General features: G+C 30.3%; 1 protein-coding gene across 1 annotated transcript in view; it reads left to right on the forward strand.

The window, feature by feature from the left end:
* The window catches only part of LOC143072160 (focadhesin-like), a 292,655-nt gene that overhangs the window by 232,322 nt on the left and 37,429 nt on the right, over positions 1–22,904 (forward strand). Inside the window, exons 19-23 of the mRNA XM_076246976.1 lie at positions 2,138–2,448; positions 7,404–7,496; positions 8,794–8,882; positions 10,944–10,985; positions 15,576–15,801. Coding sequence (XP_076103091.1) covers positions 2,138–2,448; positions 7,404–7,496; positions 8,794–8,882; positions 10,944–10,985; positions 15,576–15,801 — 761 coding nt within the window. The remainder of the gene's footprint in view (positions 1–2,137; positions 2,449–7,403; positions 7,497–8,793; positions 8,883–10,943; positions 10,986–15,575; positions 15,802–22,904) is intronic.

The raw sequence follows: 22,904 nt of genomic DNA on the forward strand, positions 1-22,904 counted from the left end.
ATAAAAATTAGTTTTCAATGAAGCTTGATTTAACCACATCATAGACCAATTTTTGTAAATTGATTCATAAAAAAGTGATATGTTTCTTAGATTATACCATTTTAACAAAACTCTTTAGACAGGGAATGTACCTGCATTCAAAGGACTTTAACATGTCTTTTTAAATACTCGTCTGACAGTACTCCCAATTAATTTGGTCAATAGATTTGACCTAGGAAAACCCTGTGCTTTATCTGCATACATCAAACCATGTCTGAAGTGGTCTTATTTATGAAGTTTGAAGCTGTCTAAATGTAAATTGAATGGATTAGAATATGGATAAAGATACGATTTTCATGGGAAAAATTGATTTAAAGCATGTTACAGAATTCTTTCTTATAATAATTTCCTCCTTATAGACAAGGCAATTTGTTGTAATGCTTTATTAAAAATTAGAAATAAGAAACCTTCATTTTAATAGTCTGGTAAAGGACTGGTAACCTTAATTTATACAAAAATGATATTGCTACGAAGGCAAAAATTTACGATCAGGGTTAAAATTTTCCTCAAGCTTTTTAACTCTATTTTTGTTTTTTTCTTAGACTATTCATTTATAAGATTTGCCCAGTATCTTTCTCAAAATCACTTGTAGTAAAAAATATTTGAATTCAGTTATTTATAATACATCAAAATATGCCTGCAGTTAAATACTAACAAGAAAAATCCTGAGACATCTTTTTTCTGCAAAATTTTAAACAGATCTAGAATGCTTTAATATCAGTAAAACCAGGTTATAGACTAAGTTTATATTTACATTGTTTTAATGTTTTAAGCATTAAACTTTTTCAATTGAAAAATTACTTCATTTTATAGGAATATTTGGTATAGCATAAGTAATGTCTTTACAGACATCCATAACAACTGTATTTTGTTTGGTGAGATTTGAGCAGACGTCAAATTTGAAATCCGAAAATAAATGCATCACATGGCAAATTATATTGCAAACATCTACCCCAAAAAATTGATTGGATTATGTTGACATCCTTAAGCAGTATTTTTTTTCTTTTTAGTGAGATTTAAGCAGCTGTTTAAATTAAGGAATTGTCGCCATAAAAATATTTTTGTATCTAGTACCAGGAAGAGGAAGTACGTTTTTTTGTCCATTGACCTTAGGTGAATAGTTTTTTCATTGACCTTCAAACCAAATATCCTTATTTTTAGGTTTAAGGTTCATATGTGGAAATTTATTGAATAATTTTGTCTTGCCATTTACAAAAGCCACCAACTCTATTTTCTGACTCCATACTGTTGCTTGCTAAGCAAAATATCATCAATTTGTTTGAAAGTCTTGGTTTAAGTGGCAAGAAATTAAACTGTAACTTCCGAATGTGAGGCTAGCACTCTTGACATTCAATGTTTTCTGACTCCAGACCCTACAACTTTAGCTAATAAACACCAACTAAATTAAGAGTAGCTATTATCAAGTTAGTATCACAATGTCACCACACCTTAAAGCATGTTATTTGAAATGCACTTCAGTGCAGACCATCGTTTCACTATATTAACCCATATAATGCTGCACAAATATGGAATGAGCTATCGATTCATTGTCCAATGGAAACATCTTTTGACCAATTCAAAAAATTGGTACAAACATGGGATCCAAGTAACAGCTCATGCCAGTGCAGTACATGCATATAGTGTTTATGCCTGTTTTATTTTACTTTTATTTTTTGTGTGACTATATGATTTGTGCAATCTTATTATTAACTTGTGCTATGTTTTAAGTGTACTATATGCTTTTGACTTATATATGTCATTTATGGTATCTTACTTAATAATGCATTATATGTTTAAAATTGTGTTGTTTTCATGACTTTTGTATGTGTGTATTGTATTGTATGTGTGTGTGTATTGTATTTTGTAATTAAGTCGATTTGAAAGCTGCTCACTAGAGCTTGTGTTTATATAGTTTATTGAATATCGACTCTAAATAAAGCTTTGAATCTTGAATCTTGAACCATCACACTGAAGTCTGACCATTGTGGTTCGGAATACCATTGCAGTTCAGTGTCCTACAGATATATTTTTGAAAGAATGTCATAGAGTAATATATCATAAAAATATCAAATAATAAATATTTGTTTTTCTCAAATAGGATATGAAGCTTTTCTAACATCAATGGTTGCTAAGGAAGTAGAAAAATTACCAAGGGGGATTTACCACTCATCACTACGGCGACAGGGAGCAGCATCCAATCAGGGTAAAGCTGTTGGATCTATCCCATCATTCCTGCTGTCTCAGTACCAAAAGACAAAACAGCCTGGGTTACGACCTGGATTAGCAGCTGGGTTACTGTTTAGTTATGATCCACCAGTAGAAGTTGGGAGAGATGGCAGACCCAGGAGACATTACATAATGTCTCATAGTAAATCTTTTCAGCAAATGTTTACAACACTTATGCATGAGGTAATATATATTTTCATATGGTTTTAAATGTTGAGTATTGTTTTGTCACTAGATATGGTTGCAGAATTAATTTACTTATCAACTAATTTTCATAAGAAATGGTCTATTATGATCTATTTTGATTTTTAAAAAGGTAATTTCCTCCTAAATTTTAACTCTGCAAGAAAATCTTTCAATCTTATATTATACTATTAACCGTAGTGAAATAATGTTCATCCATTTCTGCTGAAGATTTCAAATTTGAATTAAGGGGGCTTGCGGGTCTAAATGAAATTTTTTATTTAATATAGGATTTCGCTATATTTTTCTATAAATGAACTTAATCTTATTCTTAATAGAAAAATGAAATAAAAAAATGGGGTCACCGTTCATTTACGCTCACAATCTGCCTTCGAAAGAAGCATACATTTTTTGTCAATGTCCTTTTTTTCTGTTGAACTAATAGGAGAAATAGCGGTAATATCGAAATAAAAAAAAAGAACTAAATTACAGAAATCGCTTAAATTTTACAATTATTTAGTTTATGAACCGCTCATTCGAAAACAACAATAAAAAATATAGGTCACCGATGAGTTAAAAAAGATATTTCAATTTTAATACCAAAAAATGGCATTTTTGCACCAAAGGGAGATAATTTAGAGCTTTTTCAATGATATCGACATTTTAAAAGTCACCTGGGGTCAACACGAATTGTTTTTTTGGAATGCTTTTTGTACCATATGATAAAGTAACAACTTCTAAAGGTAATAAATTAAATTTGTAATTTAAAATAAAAGTTTATTTTTTTTTCTAAAAATCTTATACCCGCGAGCCTCCTTAAATAACAAAATCATCACAATGAATGAAAATTTAGCTTGTCTCTGCTGATGAGAAAATAATACATATATGGCTACACTTCACCAGTATTAAATCAACTGGCACCCTAAAGTATACATATATGGCTACACTTCACCAGTATTAAATCAACTGGCACCCTAAAGTATTTTTTATGCCCCACCTAGGGGCATTATGTTTTCTGGTCTGTGCGTCCGTCCGTCCATTCGTTCGTCCGTCCGTTCGTTCGTCCGTCCGTCTGTCCCGCTTCAGGTTAAAGTTTTTGGTCAAGGTAGTTTTTGATGAAGTTTAAGTCCAATCGACTTCAAACTTAGTACACATGTCCCCTATGATATGATCTTTCTAATTTTAATGCCAAATTAGAGTTTTTACCCCAATTTCACGGTCCACTGAACATGGAAAATGATAGTGCGAGTGGGGCATTCGTGTACTGAGGACACATTCTTGTTTAATTAGTAAATTGTTCATCCCTTTGGTTATGGATAACAAAAAAATCCTCTAACAACTGTATAATTTTCATTAATTTACTGTCATAAATAGCAACAATTGACCATAACAAAAGTTTTAATACTTTTAATAATGAAACTAAATTTATTTTTGTTGGTATAAAGAAAAAAATATCCCACAATCTTGCTTATTTAAGAAATAATTCATGGAAGCCATAGATTTGTTGTAAATTTACACATGGCCTGGGCCGTGATATTCGAATTTTATCCTGAGCGTTAGCGAGGGGTAAAATTAACGAATATCATGGCCCAGACCATGTGTAAATTTACAACAAATCTATGGCTTCCATGAATTATTTCGATTCTAATAGGACAAATACGATCATTTAAAAACTGAAGCGATGATGGGTACACCGTGTGTGTGGCTGTTCTATTTTACCCACTGTTCGATAAATGTAAAACAAATCTAATAAACCTGCATGAATGATTTCTTAACTAACCGCTAGAAAAAAAATCTGATTACTTTTTTTTACTTCTCAGTAAACCCAACATTTGCAATTTTAAATTTATATTTTTTATCGTAAGCTACCGTCAAATTCACTGTTGACATGTTGTAACCAAGGAGCCGCCATGTTGACTTGCTGAAATCAGTAAATGTGCTAATACTGCAATAGAACAGAAAACAAGCAACACCTACCTCAATACTTTATTTTAATGCAATTATATCCGAGTTTAGAAGGTAAACGCAATAGAAAAACCTTCAGCTTTGACGTTTTCATTCATATGACGTCATGTTTTGAAATGACGTTAATGCGCCAAAATCATTACTGGAATTTCGCGGAATTTTAATTTATTTTGTTTTTGTCCATTTTTCCGTTCTCTAATGTGTAAATTCTTTTTGTTATGCGTCAGAATCAGAATAAATGTTCTGTAGGGTTTTATTCAATTGCAATTGTTAACACAGCGAAATCCACAACCGTTTACACATAGGTTACCATACATGTGGATTTACGTGGGAGGCATATTTAAACAGCCATTTGTGTACATCTTGGAGTCTGCGCTAAGTATAGATATATCGAGAATTTTATCACGGTGTTGTTTACAAAGCGAAAGAAGCACGTCATATTAGAATATCATATAATCCCTGAGCGTTTTTTTTTTTTTAAACTTTTAATAATCAGAAACCCGACATTGTTAAAACCTAGCTTAAAGTACTTTTCAAAATAGAAATTGTTTCTTACTTTGGTTAAGAAATGGAAAATACTGTACATAATTTCTTTAATCTACTGAATTGCAAAAAATGACCATATAAATACTGAATTTGATAAGATAATTGCTTCCGTTATGCTACAAGAAAAGAATCCTCCAACAGTCGGAAGTTTATTATTACAAAGCTTACCATGAGGTTTTTTTATTTGATAATCTGAAACAAGACAGACAGATATTTTTTTATAGTATGTTTCTTGATAATTAAAAAAAAACTTGACAAGGAAAAACTATCTTGTATTTCTATTTTACTATTTTTTTTCTTTGATGATCTGAAACATGACGTCCAAATATTTTTTTATAATATGGTTCTAACTAATTAAAAGTAAATTGATAAAAAAAAATATCTTTTTTTTCTATTTTGCTATACAATATCAAAAAAAGCAGTTTTATAAATTTTAGATCATATTATTAGATATTTTTATTTTATATTTTTATCATTTGATCAATGGTCTTTCAAGCTTTATACTTTAATTCAAGTTTTGTCAATTTAAAATTTTTCTCTTTTTGTCTAAAAAGATGATTTATTATGCTTCCATTGATAAAAAAATAAGTTTGTGAGTACTGGAATAGAATAGTTAAGCTTAGACATGTTGCTACAAAATCATTACAAAGGGGAAATTGATATGAGATACAGGTTTGCATCTTCTAAGTGATTACGTAATGTTTGAAAAAATTTTGTTCAAATTTCATTTTTGTTTTTCAATTCAAAATGCTATAATTAGAAGCCAATAGTCTGTTGGAGCAAACAAGGAAGATATTTGTTGTCCTAAAACCAGAGTTTCATCTATCATAAACAGACGAAACTCAATTTGCCTATTTTTTTTTTTTATCGAAGTGAAATTGAAAAGTAAATGGACAGATTAAAGGATTGATAGATAATAGCACTTGTATCAAGGAAGTCAAAAATGAAGTTGGCAAAAAACAGACATCATGAAGAATTGTTCTTGAACTAGTTTTTTAGTTGTTCAGGAAATTACAAGATATTATAAGAGATGATGTTGTCAGTTAAAAGCTAGGATAATACATTTTTTTGTTATCAGATATTTATAAACCTGAGTTTTGAAACTGTCATATGGAAAATCTAGCTTGTTTTTATGGTTTTTTTTTACAAATAAGAATTAAGCTTTTAAGAAAACTTCTAATAATTGTTTGTCATTCTTACCTGCAAAACTGTAGCTCTTAGGTCCTTATGATATTTTTAGTTTTTTTTATTATTTGCGGATCATAGACTCTGGATTCTTCCACCAATAAAAACTAACTTCCATGTTATAGCGCAACAGTGCTGAAAGTGGTGTTAATCACCAATCAGTCTAAGTTTTACAATAGAAACATTTTTTGCTATTTTATTTTATTTTGCTTTTATTTTGTGTGTGACAATTTTACATCTCAAGCTACCCGCCTGAGATTAATTTTTTCAATGGAGTAGTGTAAGAACATGAGGAAATGCAATAAGGGTACTATAAACATATTACAATTTGATGGAAATTTGAAGAAAAAACACAATTTCTACATCATATGCTTACATTTACGACAAAAATTGATGTCGATAAAAAAAACTCCTGATCTGAGTCCTAGTCTCCTGACCAAAATTTCCAAATCTCCTGATCTGAGTTTCATAGTCCATCACATGTATGCATCAAAAGCTTTACTAGGCAAAGCAATTTATTCAATTATAAAGCAAGTTTCTCATCTACATCTCATCTCAGGACTTTTAATTTTTCAAGGAGATCATAACCAAAAAAAAAAAATCTATTTTCAGATGCAAAGATAATTTGTAATTTACAGCCATTCTAATCATTGATTTTTAAAATTCATTGAAAGTTTTGTCTTTTCCCCTCATATATATTTTTCTTGACATTTTATTAAGGGATGACATCAAAAGTTCAATGAAGGATAAAAAACTTAATTCACATAGTTTTTTCACTGACCCCCCCCCCCCCCCCCCCCCTCAAACTATTTGATTTAAGTTTTTTATCCTACATCAATCTTTTGATGTCATCCCTAAGTCAGTCCTGAAAGATGTCAAAATATTCAATTTCTTACTTGAAAGATCTTGAAAAACTGTCTGTCTTGGTAAAAGGTACTCCATATTTTAGAAATGTTGGAAGAAAACAGTGTTTGATATAGAAAATGTTGATAAGAAATTCCCTTTATGCTTCATAGCCTATTTTGAGAACTCTTCCCTTGTACATGTATCAAAGAAAGTAGGAGTTTTTTTAACCAACTCCTAATCAGTGGACATACATTATTGGTAGGTCTACATTCCTCTACTTAATAGAGATTTTTATGAGGGACATTGACTCATACATCCATATTAACAGCATTCTAGAGAGAAAGAAATCATTATTTTAAATATTTTTTTATTAGGGTCCGAATCACAGTATATGCTGTTATTTCTGATTTCAGGTTCCAATCCAGCCTTCAGAGTGGCACAGAACACTAGTCATTCCACAAGGATGGACATCATTTATGGACAGGTTGTTTACAGCCATGTTAGAGGTATGAAAAATTTCTGCAATTTATGCTGAGTTCACACGTAATTCGAATTCGATTCGCATTAACTAATTCGAATTAGTTCAATTCGCATTCGAAACGTTTAACGTCCTAACGTCAATTCTAATTCGAATTGGAATGCGCATCAAATTCCCTTTACTGTCCTAACTTTTGATTCAGATTAACAAAAACGTATTTCTAATGCGAATTAGCTAATTCGAATCAATTCAAATTAAAAAAGAAGAGTTTGTGAACGCGATTAGCGAATTCGATTCGCATTCGAATCGAATTCAATTCTAATTAAAGGTACGTGTGTACAAGGCATAAATTTTATTAAAAAGGAGCTTAGATTTTTTTTTTTAATGCCCAGTGGCAAAAATTTCCTGCAATTAATAGAAAGGATATGTAAATGGGGAAACCATTCAGTGCAGAAGATTGTGAAATTCACTGACATTTAGATAGACACATTTGTTACTGTCTCTTTACTGATACATGTCACCTAAAAAAAACTTAAAAGGATTTTAACTAAAAGGCTTAACATGCAAAGAGTGGAATTTTGGCAAGTCATGTTTGATAGTTATTGACTATGTTTAAGGCTTTGCTGCATATTGTTACATTCCTTATACATTATTGTAGTGATGCATGTGCCCCACAGCATGGGTCTTACCAACAATAAAAGGTAATAAGATAACCTTCTGGTGATTAAAAAACATGACATCAAAAGACAATTTAGTAGCCAGGTGGGCTTCACTTTTCATTTGGATAAATGTTCATCAGCAGACACGAATCAAAACAATTGGCAGCACAAATCTATACAAAAAAGTAAAATCACAAAAATACTGAACTTAGAGGAAAATTCGATTTGGAAAGTTCATAATCACATGGCAAAATCAAATAACAAAACGCATCAAAAACGAATGGACAAGAACTGTCAAGTTGAAGAACAAAATGTTTCAAACGAGTTTTACATTTTATGAATAAAAAATTTGAAAATGACAGAATCAAAAATGTTTATTGGCAGTACAGGCTTTGACTATTTAGCTGGTCATGTTTAAAGGGAAAATCATCAGTGATCATCTTTCCAGCTATTATAAAAAGAATTTGAGTAGTGAAAAACATTTGTATCAAAACTTGTTTCAATATTCTTCATATTCATCACCTTGACTGTTGCTTGAAGGTCGGCAAAAATTTTCTGAAGAATAATAATTGTTTATACATTTTGAACAATGATTTTGTATGTTATTTATTATTGGACAGATAATTTGTCATTTATTAGTTTTCAAAAGTACCATCATTATTTTAGGGTAGAACAGCAGAGATTGAGCTTCAGTTGAAGAGAGAACATACAACAGAACACGAGGCTGAAGAAAAACAACTGGCTGCATGGCTTTGGTAGATATCAGATTTAATGCAGTGATAAATTGATTCGAAAAACTCTGCTGGGCTGAGCTTGCATTAAAGAAACCATTATTTGAATTTTCTTGATATAAAATTTATAATTGAAATGGTGAATGTGTCAAAGAGGTACCAAATATTTTCATAAGATACATATATATGTAACATTCAATTTCTGAGATTTATAGTACTTAATTTTCTATAAGAGTCAATAGGGTTAAAAGCTACAATGATTGACATATATGAGCAAAAAGGTCCTTTTACTGAATATATTTTTTTTTTCAAATAAAACATGACTAATTGTCTTCATAAAAAAAACATTTTACTCCCATCTATATTTTAGTAAAACATATCCTGTGACAAATATCAAAATGGATATGGTCATTGCTCTAGTCTGAATATTTATTAAAAGTATAAAAAGGTTGTAGCAATTTGTGCTGTTTTTCACAATTTCAATAAATTTGCAGACTTTGGCAAATGTATTAGTCAAATGTCAAGCGTATTTTTACTGAAATATTAAATTGGGTCATTAAAGATCCCTCACAATTTTATAGTCAAAGGTCAAAGTAAAAGCAGCAATTGATATAAAATGGAAAATGGAAATGGGGAATGTGTCAAAGAGACAACTACCTGACAAAAGAGCAGACAACAGCCAAAGGCCACAAATGGGTTTCAATGCAGCGAGAAACTCCAGCACCCAAAGACATGCTTCAGCTAGCCCCTAAACAAAAATGTATACTAGTTTAGTGATAATAGACTATTATTGGAATACAATTTAAAACCATATATACCATCTTGACCACACTTACATATCTGCCAACATTTGAAAACCCCAGTTACTTCGATTGAAAATGTTCCTTGGCAAGAACAACACCCCTGTACTTTTTTGTGTCAATTACGGTCAAAGGTCAAGATCACACTACCTTCAAATAAACTGAATTTTTCAAGAAGTTTTGTTTCTTGATTTTCTATGCAATCTTTGAATATAGATATAGAAAATTATTGGACAATTAAATAGAAAATGGGAAGGCCTTTAAACTACATCTATTGTCCAAAAAGACCTTTGAAATTCAATAAATACCATGTACAGGCTGAACACTTTTTAACTTAATAAAAACAACATTCAATTTCTTCCTTCAGCTCAGAAGATCTTTAAGGATAGCCTTTGCCAGGACAAAAGATTGACTTTTCTTTTTCTTTAAATCAAAATATTTTGAAGATAATAATTAAGTTCATTAGTGTCTGAGTAGATACATACCTTCAATTTAATATTCCTGCACCAGGAAAATTTGAAAAAAATTAACAGGATGGGACCAATTTAGTGTAGATTTCATTTAATTTTGTGTGGTTGGAGCAAATTTACATGTTTAATTTCAGACCAATCAGAACCAGAAAAACATCTAGATAAAGAATGAATGACTGTCCTTGAAATACATTATTTTTTTCCTGAAAGTCCTTTAAAAGTTATTGAATCCTTTCATAAAAAAAAATAAACCCTGGAGAAAAATAACAAATAGAAAATAATCTGAATAAAGAAGTCTGAAGAAGAAAAGTTGTCAGACAATCCTAATTATTCCATTAACATTCAATGTTGGAGTCCTGGAAAGAGGTTAAGTATCATTGACGGGGGATATTAAATCGAGAAGAAATAGTTGTAAATAAAAATTTTGATAATTCGACTTTCTGTACTTGAAAAGTTCAATGTTCGTCATCTTTTGATAATTTCATTTCAAGTTTGTTACATAAGAATCCATGATTTTAATTAGCTGACAACAATTGATAGACATTTCAAGAGTATTTCCTAAAAAAAAATAAACATTCTTTTATAATTATGTGACAATGTAAATGTAAACAAGGCATAGGAAACCAAAGGAAAAATAATTGATGTTTGAAAATGTAAGATTTGTAAAAGCATTGGTCAATGGCATATCTGAACTTCATACCAAACATGCTTTTCAACCAGTCAACACTTTAACATCCCAATTAGATTACAGAAAAAGTTCTTAATTGAAATAGATATTTGCAATGGTTATACAATATATCTATTCTTCATTTTAGGGTTAGAGGAGAAATAACTGGTATGATCAAGACTGCTTCTAGGTAAGGGACATGCAGTTTTAATTCTGACTTTGATATAAAACAATCATTGAAAGTCTCTGACTACAACTTGTTACTGTGGCAGTGTGTGTAGTTGTAATTTTAATGCTTTATACTGGACTTCAATTTTGATTGACTAGGATTGTTAGTTTTCCTACCAAAGTTCAGTGCTACTCTCCAAGAACTTTGGCTTCCTCCACCAAAAAAATGGAGTGACACGATTTGCACAATAGTGTTGATAGAGGTGTTAAACACCAATCAGCCAATCAATAATGCTTTATAGAAACAAAAATAGACAGAAAATGGTGCAGTCAAGGGCATGGATAAAATGTGATGTATAAATCGCCAAAAAATATTTATAAAGACTGACCAAAGCTTTACTACTTGATAACAAGATATGAATACACAACAAGTAATAGTCCATCAAGAACTAGATTTGACCACTAGAGAGTGCGATGTCACATCAGAATAAAAATAAAAGTATTTGTTAGTGTGTTGGCTAATTGCTGTTCTTGCTCTTCAATGAACCGACCATTTCATTTCATTTCACAAAACATGAATTATCTCCCATTTATGAAAGAGCTGTTGTTCTTGGAAAAAGCATTCACTGATTCATGTGTTTAGTTCATAATTAGAGAAAACAGATTTTGTTTTAATTTTAAAGAAATGACAAATTTTGACAAATAATGACATTGTGACTCAATATAAAACATTATTCTGAACATATGTCTAGAAAAATATGAAATTCAAAGTATTGCTGGTTTAACAGCCCTTCAGAATACAGTTCTTCAAATAAGACAGAAATCGGTAAAAAAAATACACCAACATATATCAGGATATGCATCAAAATCTTAGTGAGATGAGTTACGTAAATTGTTTCTTAAATGTTATGTACCACTAACAATGTCTGCCAGTATTCCATTTAAAATTAAGAATGCAGTTGGAGGAAATTAAAATACAAATATAGCTAATGCAAAATTGCTAAGAACATGATTTGAATCAGGAAGTTAGAACAAAAATATGCATCATCTGCATTTGCATGAGGATGTCAGTGCAAGCCAATGTTAGGCACACCAAATTAATTAATTAGCATGAGATGGGATGGTATATGATGTAATAACTAGAGGAAGTCAGGTTGTTTGAGGCAATTAATGCAAAAAAGTTCTTTGTTATGACAGTAGTAATATAAAAAAGAAGATGTGGTATGATTCTCAATGAGACACCGCTTCACAAGAGATTGAAATTAACAGACTTACAGGTCACAATAGTAGTAGTTGTTTTCTTGCTGTTTAAATCAAAGTGAAGGTTAATTCATTTTGAAGTTTGATAATGTATAAGATTTAAAGTTTTTTTTTTTTTTTTTATATCTGTTTTAAGACTACAATTTATATTGTAAATTCTGCTTTGTTGATTGTCTCTATTTGTGTTCTTAGCAAAGTTCTGTTAAAACATATTTTGTTTTAAACAGCATATTTTTTAACACTTTCATAAAGTATTTTTTATTATGGTACAATTTATATGTTTTGAGATGCCTTACACATATAGAATAATAGGTAGTTTCGTTTTTGATACTGACTATATCATGTGGAATATCTAGACGAGCCTGTTAGGGAGAGTTAATACTCCACATGATATAGTCAGTATCAAAAGCGAAACTACCTATTATTCTGTTTATCGGTAATTATGACGTCACACAATGTATTGCCTAGTATTTTCAGTGATACAACCAGTACGTTGGTACTCGAAAATATATGGCAGTAAGATCAAAGGGAAAATATACGGATTACCGATAAAACAGAATGTTTGCTTTACAAAGCACAGTATGAACTGACACTTGCAAACAAAAGCATCTGTTTAGAGAATTATTGAATAGCGAGATTTACTTGGACAACTGATACAATTAACTTGTCAATTTTAATTGAAAGCATGAGAAAACTTTCAAAATCAAATTATTTTAAAATTAAATTTCTCTGCTTCCTCGTCAATTTGCACTTTACTTAATGGGTTTGATTATGTATTTTTTATATGATTAAAATATGATTAGCTTGCGTTTGTGGGAATTTTCTTCCTGTTGTCTGTTTTTTCTGTTGTGTCAGCATTATAAGAATCATTTATCCCTGATTATATCTTATCTGAATATAGTAACATACTTTTTTTGCAAGTCACCAGAAGACATATAGGGAATGTAAAAAGAAAGCTTACATATAGACTAAATAGTTATTGAATTAAATTTTTTCTATGTAATCTCACATGATTCAATATTTCCACAATCTCAGCAGTTGAATTTCAAAATATTTAGCATAGGTTTTAAGCAACAGTCAAACTATTGTGTCATTCAAGTGACAATATAACAGAGATTTGTCAGATTTCATGTATTAATGTCCTGGTTCTTTGTCCAGATTTTGCTTTACTTTTGTCCATGTGTTCAATGTTTGTATTAGGTTTTGACCTCCAGCTTCAGTATAGAAACATTATTTTTCAAATCCCTGTTTGTTGCAGATCAATTGGTAATATTATTTTTCTTGCCAAAGAATAAACTATTTTTAGAAACATTTTGGCTAAAAACAGAGCACACAGGTGACTCAAAAAATGTGTTTGCCTTTGAGTGGATACACTATACAATCTACACTTTCTGGGACTTCATCTTTATTGACAAGGCTGTGTACTCTATATCATTTTTGGAAAGATTAGAACTTGTTCTAAATCTTTACTAAGGCACCGGCCTCCCTAACAACACAACAGGTTAGTTACTGTTACTGATTATATTCACACTGAAATATAGTTCCCTATGGTTCTTATGTATGTACACATAATACACATATAAACTGAAAAAAAATGGGTATATTATTGGAGCAATTCATTTAAGAATGTATGTCATTAAGGTGTGTTGATGTGCAGGCTTTTTAAAGAAAACATTTTGATTAGGTAATTGGGTATTGATACAATACTAGTATGATTGACAAAAGTAATTATCACTAAACAATCAGAGACAAGGTAAACCTTTAATTACAATGCCCCACCTCCTAAACTGTCAATCAAATTGACCACATTACTTATCAACCTCAGTCTTACATAATTATATAGACCCTGCATCTTAATATACAAATATTTGACTGCATAATTGAATACACAAATGTATATATTAGATGTTTGATATATAAGGATGATAGATTTATTTATTGCCCAATTACTTTTGATCTTCATACATAGAGTGATTCTGTAAATTATGTTTGAAAGATTAATGGATTAATAAGATCTTTAAAAAAAAATGAATATGAATATATAAAAGGTATTCAAGTAAGGCTTATAATTTACTTGATAAATTTCCAATAATCATCTGTAATTAATCAACAATTTAGATTAGTTCACTTTTATTTTTATCAGGAATTGGCTTGAAACAGTTTTAAAATTTTAAAACTTTTATAACAAATCATTGTTTATTAGTTTATTCCCCATCAATCATTATGTCCATTTTAGTCATTTGAATTTTTATTAGAAGTGAATATATATTTTTGCAATCAAGAAAGAATCCACATTTCAATAAGAAAAGTCTTTTAATTTGTTTACCTTGAAAAAGTACATTTTCAATGCCCTGAGTTGAAAAATACTTTAAAAATTTATCAAAAGGCACTCTACAATTTTTAATCTTCATTGTCATATAATCTCTGTTTCAACTTACAAAATGCCCCAAAACAATATTTTTAGATTATTTTGGTTGACACTTAAAATTTTTAGCTGTTTTTATGCCTTACAAGGAAAGTTGGTATTATTTACTAGAAGAATTTTTGATTTGCAATTTTTTGTTTTTTTTGAAAAATGTTCAGAACAGACAACATTATTTCGATAAGATATAAACTGCAGTTTAAATAAAATTGCGCAAATTAAGAGACCCATATTATTTAATTTGAGCTCATTTTATCCTCATACTGGAAAAGCACGTTTCCTTCTAAAGACCTGCTGTTAATGCAATTTTCAGCAATAGTGCTTTTTAAATGTTCATTTTTCCCCACCATACCTTAATATAAAATAATTCAAACTACTCTTCTAATCTTTCCATGAGTGATTTCCATCACTTTGATTATGCATGTCTTTGACATTTCACAATCAAGATTTATATGTTTTTTAGCAATATTACCAAATTATGGCTATTTTAAAGCTGTTTAACCATAAAAAGGAAAAAACTTTAGAAAAAAAGCATTGTTTATTTTAAATTAGTTCACATAGATTCAACATTTATGTGCTTTTTGTAGATCCTTGACAGTTTAATTTATTTTCAAGTCAATTTGTCTCTAAACTGTATCTTTTAATTTAGAAGAAATACAATACTAATGTTAACATAAATGACAACAAGGATGAACTTCACTATAAAACATCCTCCTTTTAATATTTGTCACTGACTTAGTCAACAATATTCTACTGCAATATTATATATATTTGTGTTATAGTTTTTAGTATATATATATATACTGTTTGTAGGAAATTCATTTGCATATGTGTTGGTTGTTGCATATAAATACTTGCTCAGCTTGAATTCACAATAGACATTATATCTAATAAGTTCATAATATTTTTAAAATCATAAATTTTTTGTAGGGGAAACCCAGGTATTCAGTCAAATTCTATTTATGCTTTGGCTGGTTTGGCAGTTACTATAAATAGATATGGATCCAACTTGGATAAAGAAAGTCTAGAAGTTGCAGAAGGGAGCACTGAATATTTGAGTCATTCTCATTGGTTGACAGTTGTCATGGATACCATAATGTGCTTATCAGACGTCAATCATAAACCCAAGGGATCCTTGTTGGGCTTATGTCAACAGGTATATACATATAGTTTAGTAGATTTTTGACAAACCCTTGAAATCAAGTACCTGAAAAAAAAAATGTTTTCGTAAATTCACACACATTGGTATCTGCGAATATAAATATATCACTGTATCACAATTCTGTCATCACTGCCGTTGTGAGTTCAAATCCTGTATGTAACAGGTCATCTTCAACCCAGAGGAGGTCAGTGGCTCTCTCTCTCTTTTGGTACAATGGATTCCTCCACCAATAAAAATTACAAAAATAGCACATAAGTGGTGAAAAGGGAATTAAACACTAATCAATCAATCATCTTTTCTTAAAGGACCACAAAGGAAAAAAAGATTTTTAGAACTCTGCTATTGTGGGTTCTGTTAATTGTTCTGTGTACCAGTTTTGTCTTAAAGGACCACAAAGGAAAAAAAGATTTTTAGAACTCTGCTATTGTGGGTTCTGTTGTTCTGTGTACCAGTTTTGTCTTAAAGGACCACAAAGGAAAAAAAGATTTTTAGAACTCTGCTATTGTGGGTTCTGTTGTTCTGTGTACCAGTTTTGTCTTAAAGGACCACAAGGGAAAAAAAGATTTTTAGAACTCTGCTATTGTGGGTTCTGTTGTTCTGTGTACCAGTTTTGTCTTAAAGGACCACAAGGAAAAAAAGATTTTTAGAACTCTGCTATTGTGGGTTCTGTTGTTCTGTGTACCAGTTTTGTCTTAAAGGACCACAAGGAAAAAAAGATTTTTAGAACTCTGCTATTGTGGGTTTTGTTGTTCTGTGTACCAGTTTTGTCTTAAAGGACCACAAGGAAAAAAAGATTTTTAGAACTCTGCTATTGTGGGTTCTGTTGTTCTGTGTACCAGTTTTGTCTTAAAGGACCACAAGGAAAAAAAGATTTTTAGAACTCTGCTATTGTGGGTTCTGTTGTTCTGTGTACCAGTTTTGTCTTAAAGGACCACAAAGGAAAAAAAGATTTTTAGAACTCTGCTATTGTGGGTTCTGTTGTTCTGTGTACCAGTTTTGTCTTAAAGGACCACAAGGGAAAAAAAGATCTTTAGAACTCTGCTATTGTGGGTTCTGTTGTTCTGTGTACCAGTTTTGTCTTAAAGGATCACAAGGAAAAAAAGATTTTTAGAACTCTGCTATTGTGGGTTCTGTTGTTCTGTGTACCAGTTTTGTCTTAAAGGACCACAAGGAAAAAAAGATTTTTAGAACTCTGCTATTGTGGGTTCTGTGTACCAGTTTTGTCTTAAAGGACCACAAGGGAAAAAAAGATTTTTAGAACTCTGCTACTGTGGGTTCTGTTGTTCTGTGTACCAGTTTTGTCTTAAAGGACCACAAGAAAAAAAAAAGATTTTTAGAACTCTGCTATTGTGGGTTCTGTTGTTCTGTGTACCAGTTTTGTCTTAAAGGACCACAAGGGAAAAAAGATTTTTAGAACTCTGCTATTGTGGGTTCTGTTGTTCTGTGTACCAGTTTTGTCTTAAAGGACCACGAGGGAAAAAAAGATTTTTAGAACTCTGCTATTGTGGGTTCTGTTGTTCTGTGTACCAGTTTTGTCTTAAAGGACCACAAGGGAAAAAAAGATTTTTAGAACTCTGCTATTGTGGGTTCTGTTGTTCTGTGTACCAGTTTTGTCTTAAAGGACCACAAGGGAAAAAAAGATTTTTAGAACTCTGCTATTGTGGGTTCTGTTGTTCTGTGTACCAGTTTTGTCTTAAAGGACCACAAGGGAAAAAAGATTTTTAGAACTCTGATATTGTGGGTTCTGTTGTTCTCTGTACCAGTTTTGTCTTAAAGGACCACAAGGAAAAAAAGATTTTTAGAACTCTGCTATTGTGGGTTCTGTTGTTCTGTGTACCAGTTTTGTCTTAAAGGACCACAAGGGAAAAAAGATTTTTAGAACTCTGCTATTGTGGGTTCTGTTGTTCTGTGTATCAATTTTGTCTTAAAGGACCACAAGGGAAAAAAGATTTTTAGAACTCTGCTATTGTGGGTTCTGTTGTTCTCTGTACCAGTTTTGGACATATATTATTAATACTGAAATATTGCATCTGAGTGTACCCAGTCATGAGTCAGACTGTTGCACTGTCTTAAAATCTATTTCTATATTCACATTTGAATTGTTATTTTCCTAATTAACCTGCTTGCTAGAATTTGGTTTTCTTGGTTTAACTTTTTTTAAGATGTTCACTCCTCTTGGTTTTGAATTTTTGCCAGAAATTCTGAATCCTCTGGTTTTATCCATTGGTGCCATTTAAAAAAGTTTTTTTCATATCATTATTTGATTACATATTATTAAAAACATAACTTTTGATAATCTTATAAAATTCTTGTTAAAAATTCAATTTTAAAGCCTTTGATTTAAATGTTAAATGTGTGAAAAGTCTAGAGAGAATTATTTCCCACCTAATTTTTAATGACTACTATCTCAAAAACATGCAAACAGACCCTTAAATTTTTTCTAATGTTTAAGTTTTTTTAAATTACTGTCAATTTATAACAGTCTTTAAAAAAGCTTCTTATTTTGAAACAGAGTAGTGAACCTCCTTAACAACTTAAGTCTATTTTGCTGACATTGTGCATTTATTTAGTTTATGTTCATGAATGACATCATCATGAATCAAGAGTAAAATACGGTTTATGATATGGATACTTAAAAAATTGAAATGGTATCTAACATCCAAGAGCTGAAAATTCACAATTTTAAAACCTTTGATTGAAAGGTTTTTTGGCAGAAAATTTAATCAATTCCTTATTAAAAATGAAATAGAAATGAGACTTACAATGTTTTTCTTTGAAATATTATCTTTTATAATATAAAAGATTTTTTTTATTTCACGTTTTGCCTTGAGCCTTATTTTAAAGTTCAATTGATTGTCTGCTCAGGTTTTGAACATTACATTTCAAACTGTTTCTGTTGTTTGAAATACTATATCGTTCTAAAATTTTAAGGTTCAAAGATTTAATCTTATTAATATATTTTTGTATTATTTGTAATAACTTCTATTGGATATTTGTTGGCATGATATGATATTACAAAAAGAAATTACCATTTGAAAAATCGTGGAAGAAAATGTTTTTCAGATTTAAATACATGTACTAAATGAACGATTCTAAAATGTTCGTGAGGAATAATTTCATTACAACATTCTCTTTTTTGATTAAATTTTTATATGGCTGCTAAAATAAATATCTCTAAAAATCTGATCAAATTTCATATTATGACAGAACTCAGCCAATATGTATAACATCAAAACAATGGATATAAATGCATCTGGGAGATGAGTTTTGTGAAAATTTTGTGTGACTTTTGTTGATTTCATTTTTGTGAAACATTTGTCAATTTCAAGAATGACATGATTTCTCCTGTCACGAAATTACAGAATTGTTTATGATATATTCGCCTTATTTGTAAATGGCAAAATATTAAAGATGATCAAGTACCTTTTAAAACTTTCTTTTCAAGACAGATTATATGGAATTTATATAAGTAGTTTAAAAAGCATGTTATTTTAAAACAGAGATGCAAATATCCTGAATTACTTTTCAAAACAAAAAAGTCAAATGTAATTGAAATTTTAATATTTGTACATTCATAATGAATTTCTATGCGTTGATTACTCATGTGACAATTTCTGATGATCACGAGATGAAATTCTAGAGTACTACATCCTTTATTTACTTAATTGTGATTAATTTTTCTTAGCCATTTTGCAGACCTCAAGTTAAATGAAATATATAGGAAAATTAATATAAATGATTCAAAATCAAAAATTGCTGTCACTTGCATTATTCAAATGACCGAATTGGCTTTTTCATTTCATCATGTCATATGCTAGGATATTAGGGTTCAATGAAAAATATGACTTTAGACAGAAGGGAGAAATGATTTATGTGATATACCACAGCATATATATGAGAGGATCTGGATAGGAGGTTCTCTAATTTTTGTGCTATTTTCACATTTCCTGACCGGTGTGAGAAAAATATTTCTCCTCACTATTGAAAAATCTGTTGAAATTTAAGTGTGACGTTAAATTTTCTTGTTTTCTTCTGAATTTTCTTATTGTGACATCATGAAAAAAGGCGACCATGCCTGATGACGTCACATCAGAAGTATACAACTTTCCTCAAATCTTTGAAAAGGAAGGATAAAAATCATAAGAGAACCAGATTCCACCACTGAAACTTGTGTATAACCATATTTCTCCACTCTCAACAGTTACATTTTAATTGTTTAAAAAGCTCGTCAAGCCTCACTCTTTAAATATTAAAATTTAACTGTCTCGAGTGAAGAAATATCTTAATACACTTGTTGCAGTTGTGGAATCTATATTTCTTCATTTCTTTAATTCTTTGTTCCCAAATGAAAATATGAGTTATTTATTAAGTGATGACTACGCTGGGCTGTTGGGCAGTCACGTCATGCTTGATTTTTCACGATTTAAGATTTTATCATTATTAATTTGTAGATCTTTAAGTGGCAAAAATTGATACTTAGATTGATTTTGGCTTTTCCATTTCTGAACCCTACAAAAAATCGTTCATTTTTTAGTTGATCCTGTTTTTGGCGGCCCTGAGATATGCAAATTTCATTTTCATGCAGGAAAATCTAGTTTGCTGTCAATCTGACTGCTTGTTGTATTTACCCACTCTTTATCCCTCTTTTACCCATTATTCTTTATTCTTTATATGTGAACATTCCATTATGATTTGGTCTTTATTTTTTGACGTGTATTTCTTTATTTTTTTTTTTTTGGTCTTTTATACTTTTTTCCCATTGTTCTCTATTCTGTAAACCCCATCTAGAGTCATATTAAAATATGATACAATCTTTAAACCTTAAAATTTTCTAGACCCTCATATAAATAAATAGTTGTATAAGGAGACATTATTTTATTCAACTGAGTGATAAAATTGAGAATGGAAATGGGGAATGTGTCAAAGAGACAACAACCCGACCATAGAGAAGACAACAACAGAAGGTCACCAACAGGTCTTCAATGCAGCGAGAAATTCCAGCACCAGGAGGCGTCCTTCATGGCCCCTAAACAAATATATGTACTAGTTCAGTGATAATGAATGCTTCAAAAATAATGCTTCAAAAATATTATAAGAAGTCTCATGTATCTGTTTCTCTACCATGTCTGAAGCATTCCTTGGAAGAAAAAGGGCCAGTATGTAAATGTGGTATTCTAAAATAACATCTGTTACACTAGATGTTTATGATTAGTGAGTATGTAAATGCCATATCTAGTATAACATCTGAACTGTTTATAGTCATGCAGTACATAAATGTCAAATTCTAAAATAATATCTGGTACAATTACTATTTGAATTATACCACAGCATCCTGTTAGGAAATTCATTTTAACAGCATCTTAAACCATTTAGGTGTAAAAAATAATCAACTTTTTCAGCTGAAGTATTTAAGTGTATACTTAGTGCACATGAGTTAAAGTTGCTATTTTATAAGGGGAACTATGATTTTTTTATGCCCATTGTAGATGAAACTTATTATTGTTAACCATAGTTCGTCCATCCTTCTGTAAACAATTTGTAATCTTTTACAAAAATCTTTCCCTCTGAAACTACTAAGACAAATTTAGTATTTATATATTATATTTAGAGATATATATAAACTGTAAACCACAAAAATGTTAAGCATAGTAAGATCTACAAATAAGTCTATATTATTAGGGTATCTAATACAGTTAATTATGATTTTAACCTTATTTTACATGAATTCCAAAACATTTGTAGATACAGGTGAGTGATACAGGCTCTTGGGAGCTTCTAGTTATAATACTGTTAACATTTCTTCTAGATGGGGCATAAGGCATTATGTCTTGGGTCTGTATGTCTGTTCCTCCCTCTGTTCCGCTTCAGGTTAATGTTTTTGGTCAAGGTATTTTTTGATGAAATTGAAGTTTAATCACCTTGAAAGGTAGCACACATGTTTCCTATGATATGATCTTTCTCATATTAATGCCAAATTAGAGTTTTGACCCCAATTTCACATACAAAATGATAGTGCGAGTAGGGCATCTATGTACTATGGACACCTCCTTGTTTTTTTAGGTGATGATTGCGCTCTGTATTATTCCTTTAATATCATGCACAAGTGAGCAAGATTTCTATAATTTCACAATTTCATATATCTCATTAAAAGGTTTCTGCTTTGTTGTTCTTCTTTTCCAACACATCTTCCTTCACCATTGTTTAATAAACAATGATAACCAAATAATTTCATTACATTTCCTTTTCTTCAAATAATTGATATATATATATATATATATATATATGTTGTAGGTCAATAAGTTCATTGCCAATTTTCTTTAATGTTGATTTGATATATCATATTGTCTAGATGTGTCTAATGTGATGAATCCTGTGGTTAAAGGAATGAGATATCGGTTAAATTTTCTGAATCAATTGTCAAATAGAATTGCTAAGTGAACTTGGGTTATGACAGCACGTCAATTGTTTTTAAATTAGCTCAGACTGATCTGGTATTGCTCTGGTGTTTGGGGAGTCAGAAAATCACGATAATTTTACGAGGGCATTAGTAGATCTTTTAACATCTGCTGCAGCGAGTATTAGATTATACATTCAGAATTTTCAATAAGGTATCCTGCAAGTTCTGCCAAGGCTTTAAGTTCATCAGACAAAACAATTATTTTTTTTAACCCGTTAATATTATCATCATAAAAAATGTAGTTATTAATAAAGGATTTATACTCATAGTGAAATAGATGTTTCATTGTAATAAATAAATTATGTTTTCTGGTCTGTGCATTCATTAAGGTTTATTGTTTTTGCTAAAGATTCATTTAAATAATAAACTTGTAGAAAATAAAAGTGTAATGGAAGGAACAAATATAATGCAAAACTAGTACCAGTCTAGTTTTTATTGCATATTTATTGATGATTAATGTGTCAATTGAAAGAGCAGACAATTTATGTTATTATCTTTGCACTGTTGTTATTGCTTTTTTCCATCCCTGCAATTATGAATTGTTGCCTGTATGGATATAATTATTACCTTTACAATTTATTTCTCAGGTAAAAATAAATATTGTAATTATTACCTGAAAAATAAATTGTTTTGCCTGAAA

The sequence above is a fragment of the Mytilus galloprovincialis genome, chromosome 4, assembly GCF_965363235.1.
Source record: "Mytilus galloprovincialis chromosome 4, xbMytGall1.hap1.1, whole genome shotgun sequence".
In the NCBI taxonomy this organism is placed as follows: domain Eukaryota; kingdom Metazoa; phylum Mollusca; class Bivalvia; order Mytilida; family Mytilidae; genus Mytilus; species Mytilus galloprovincialis.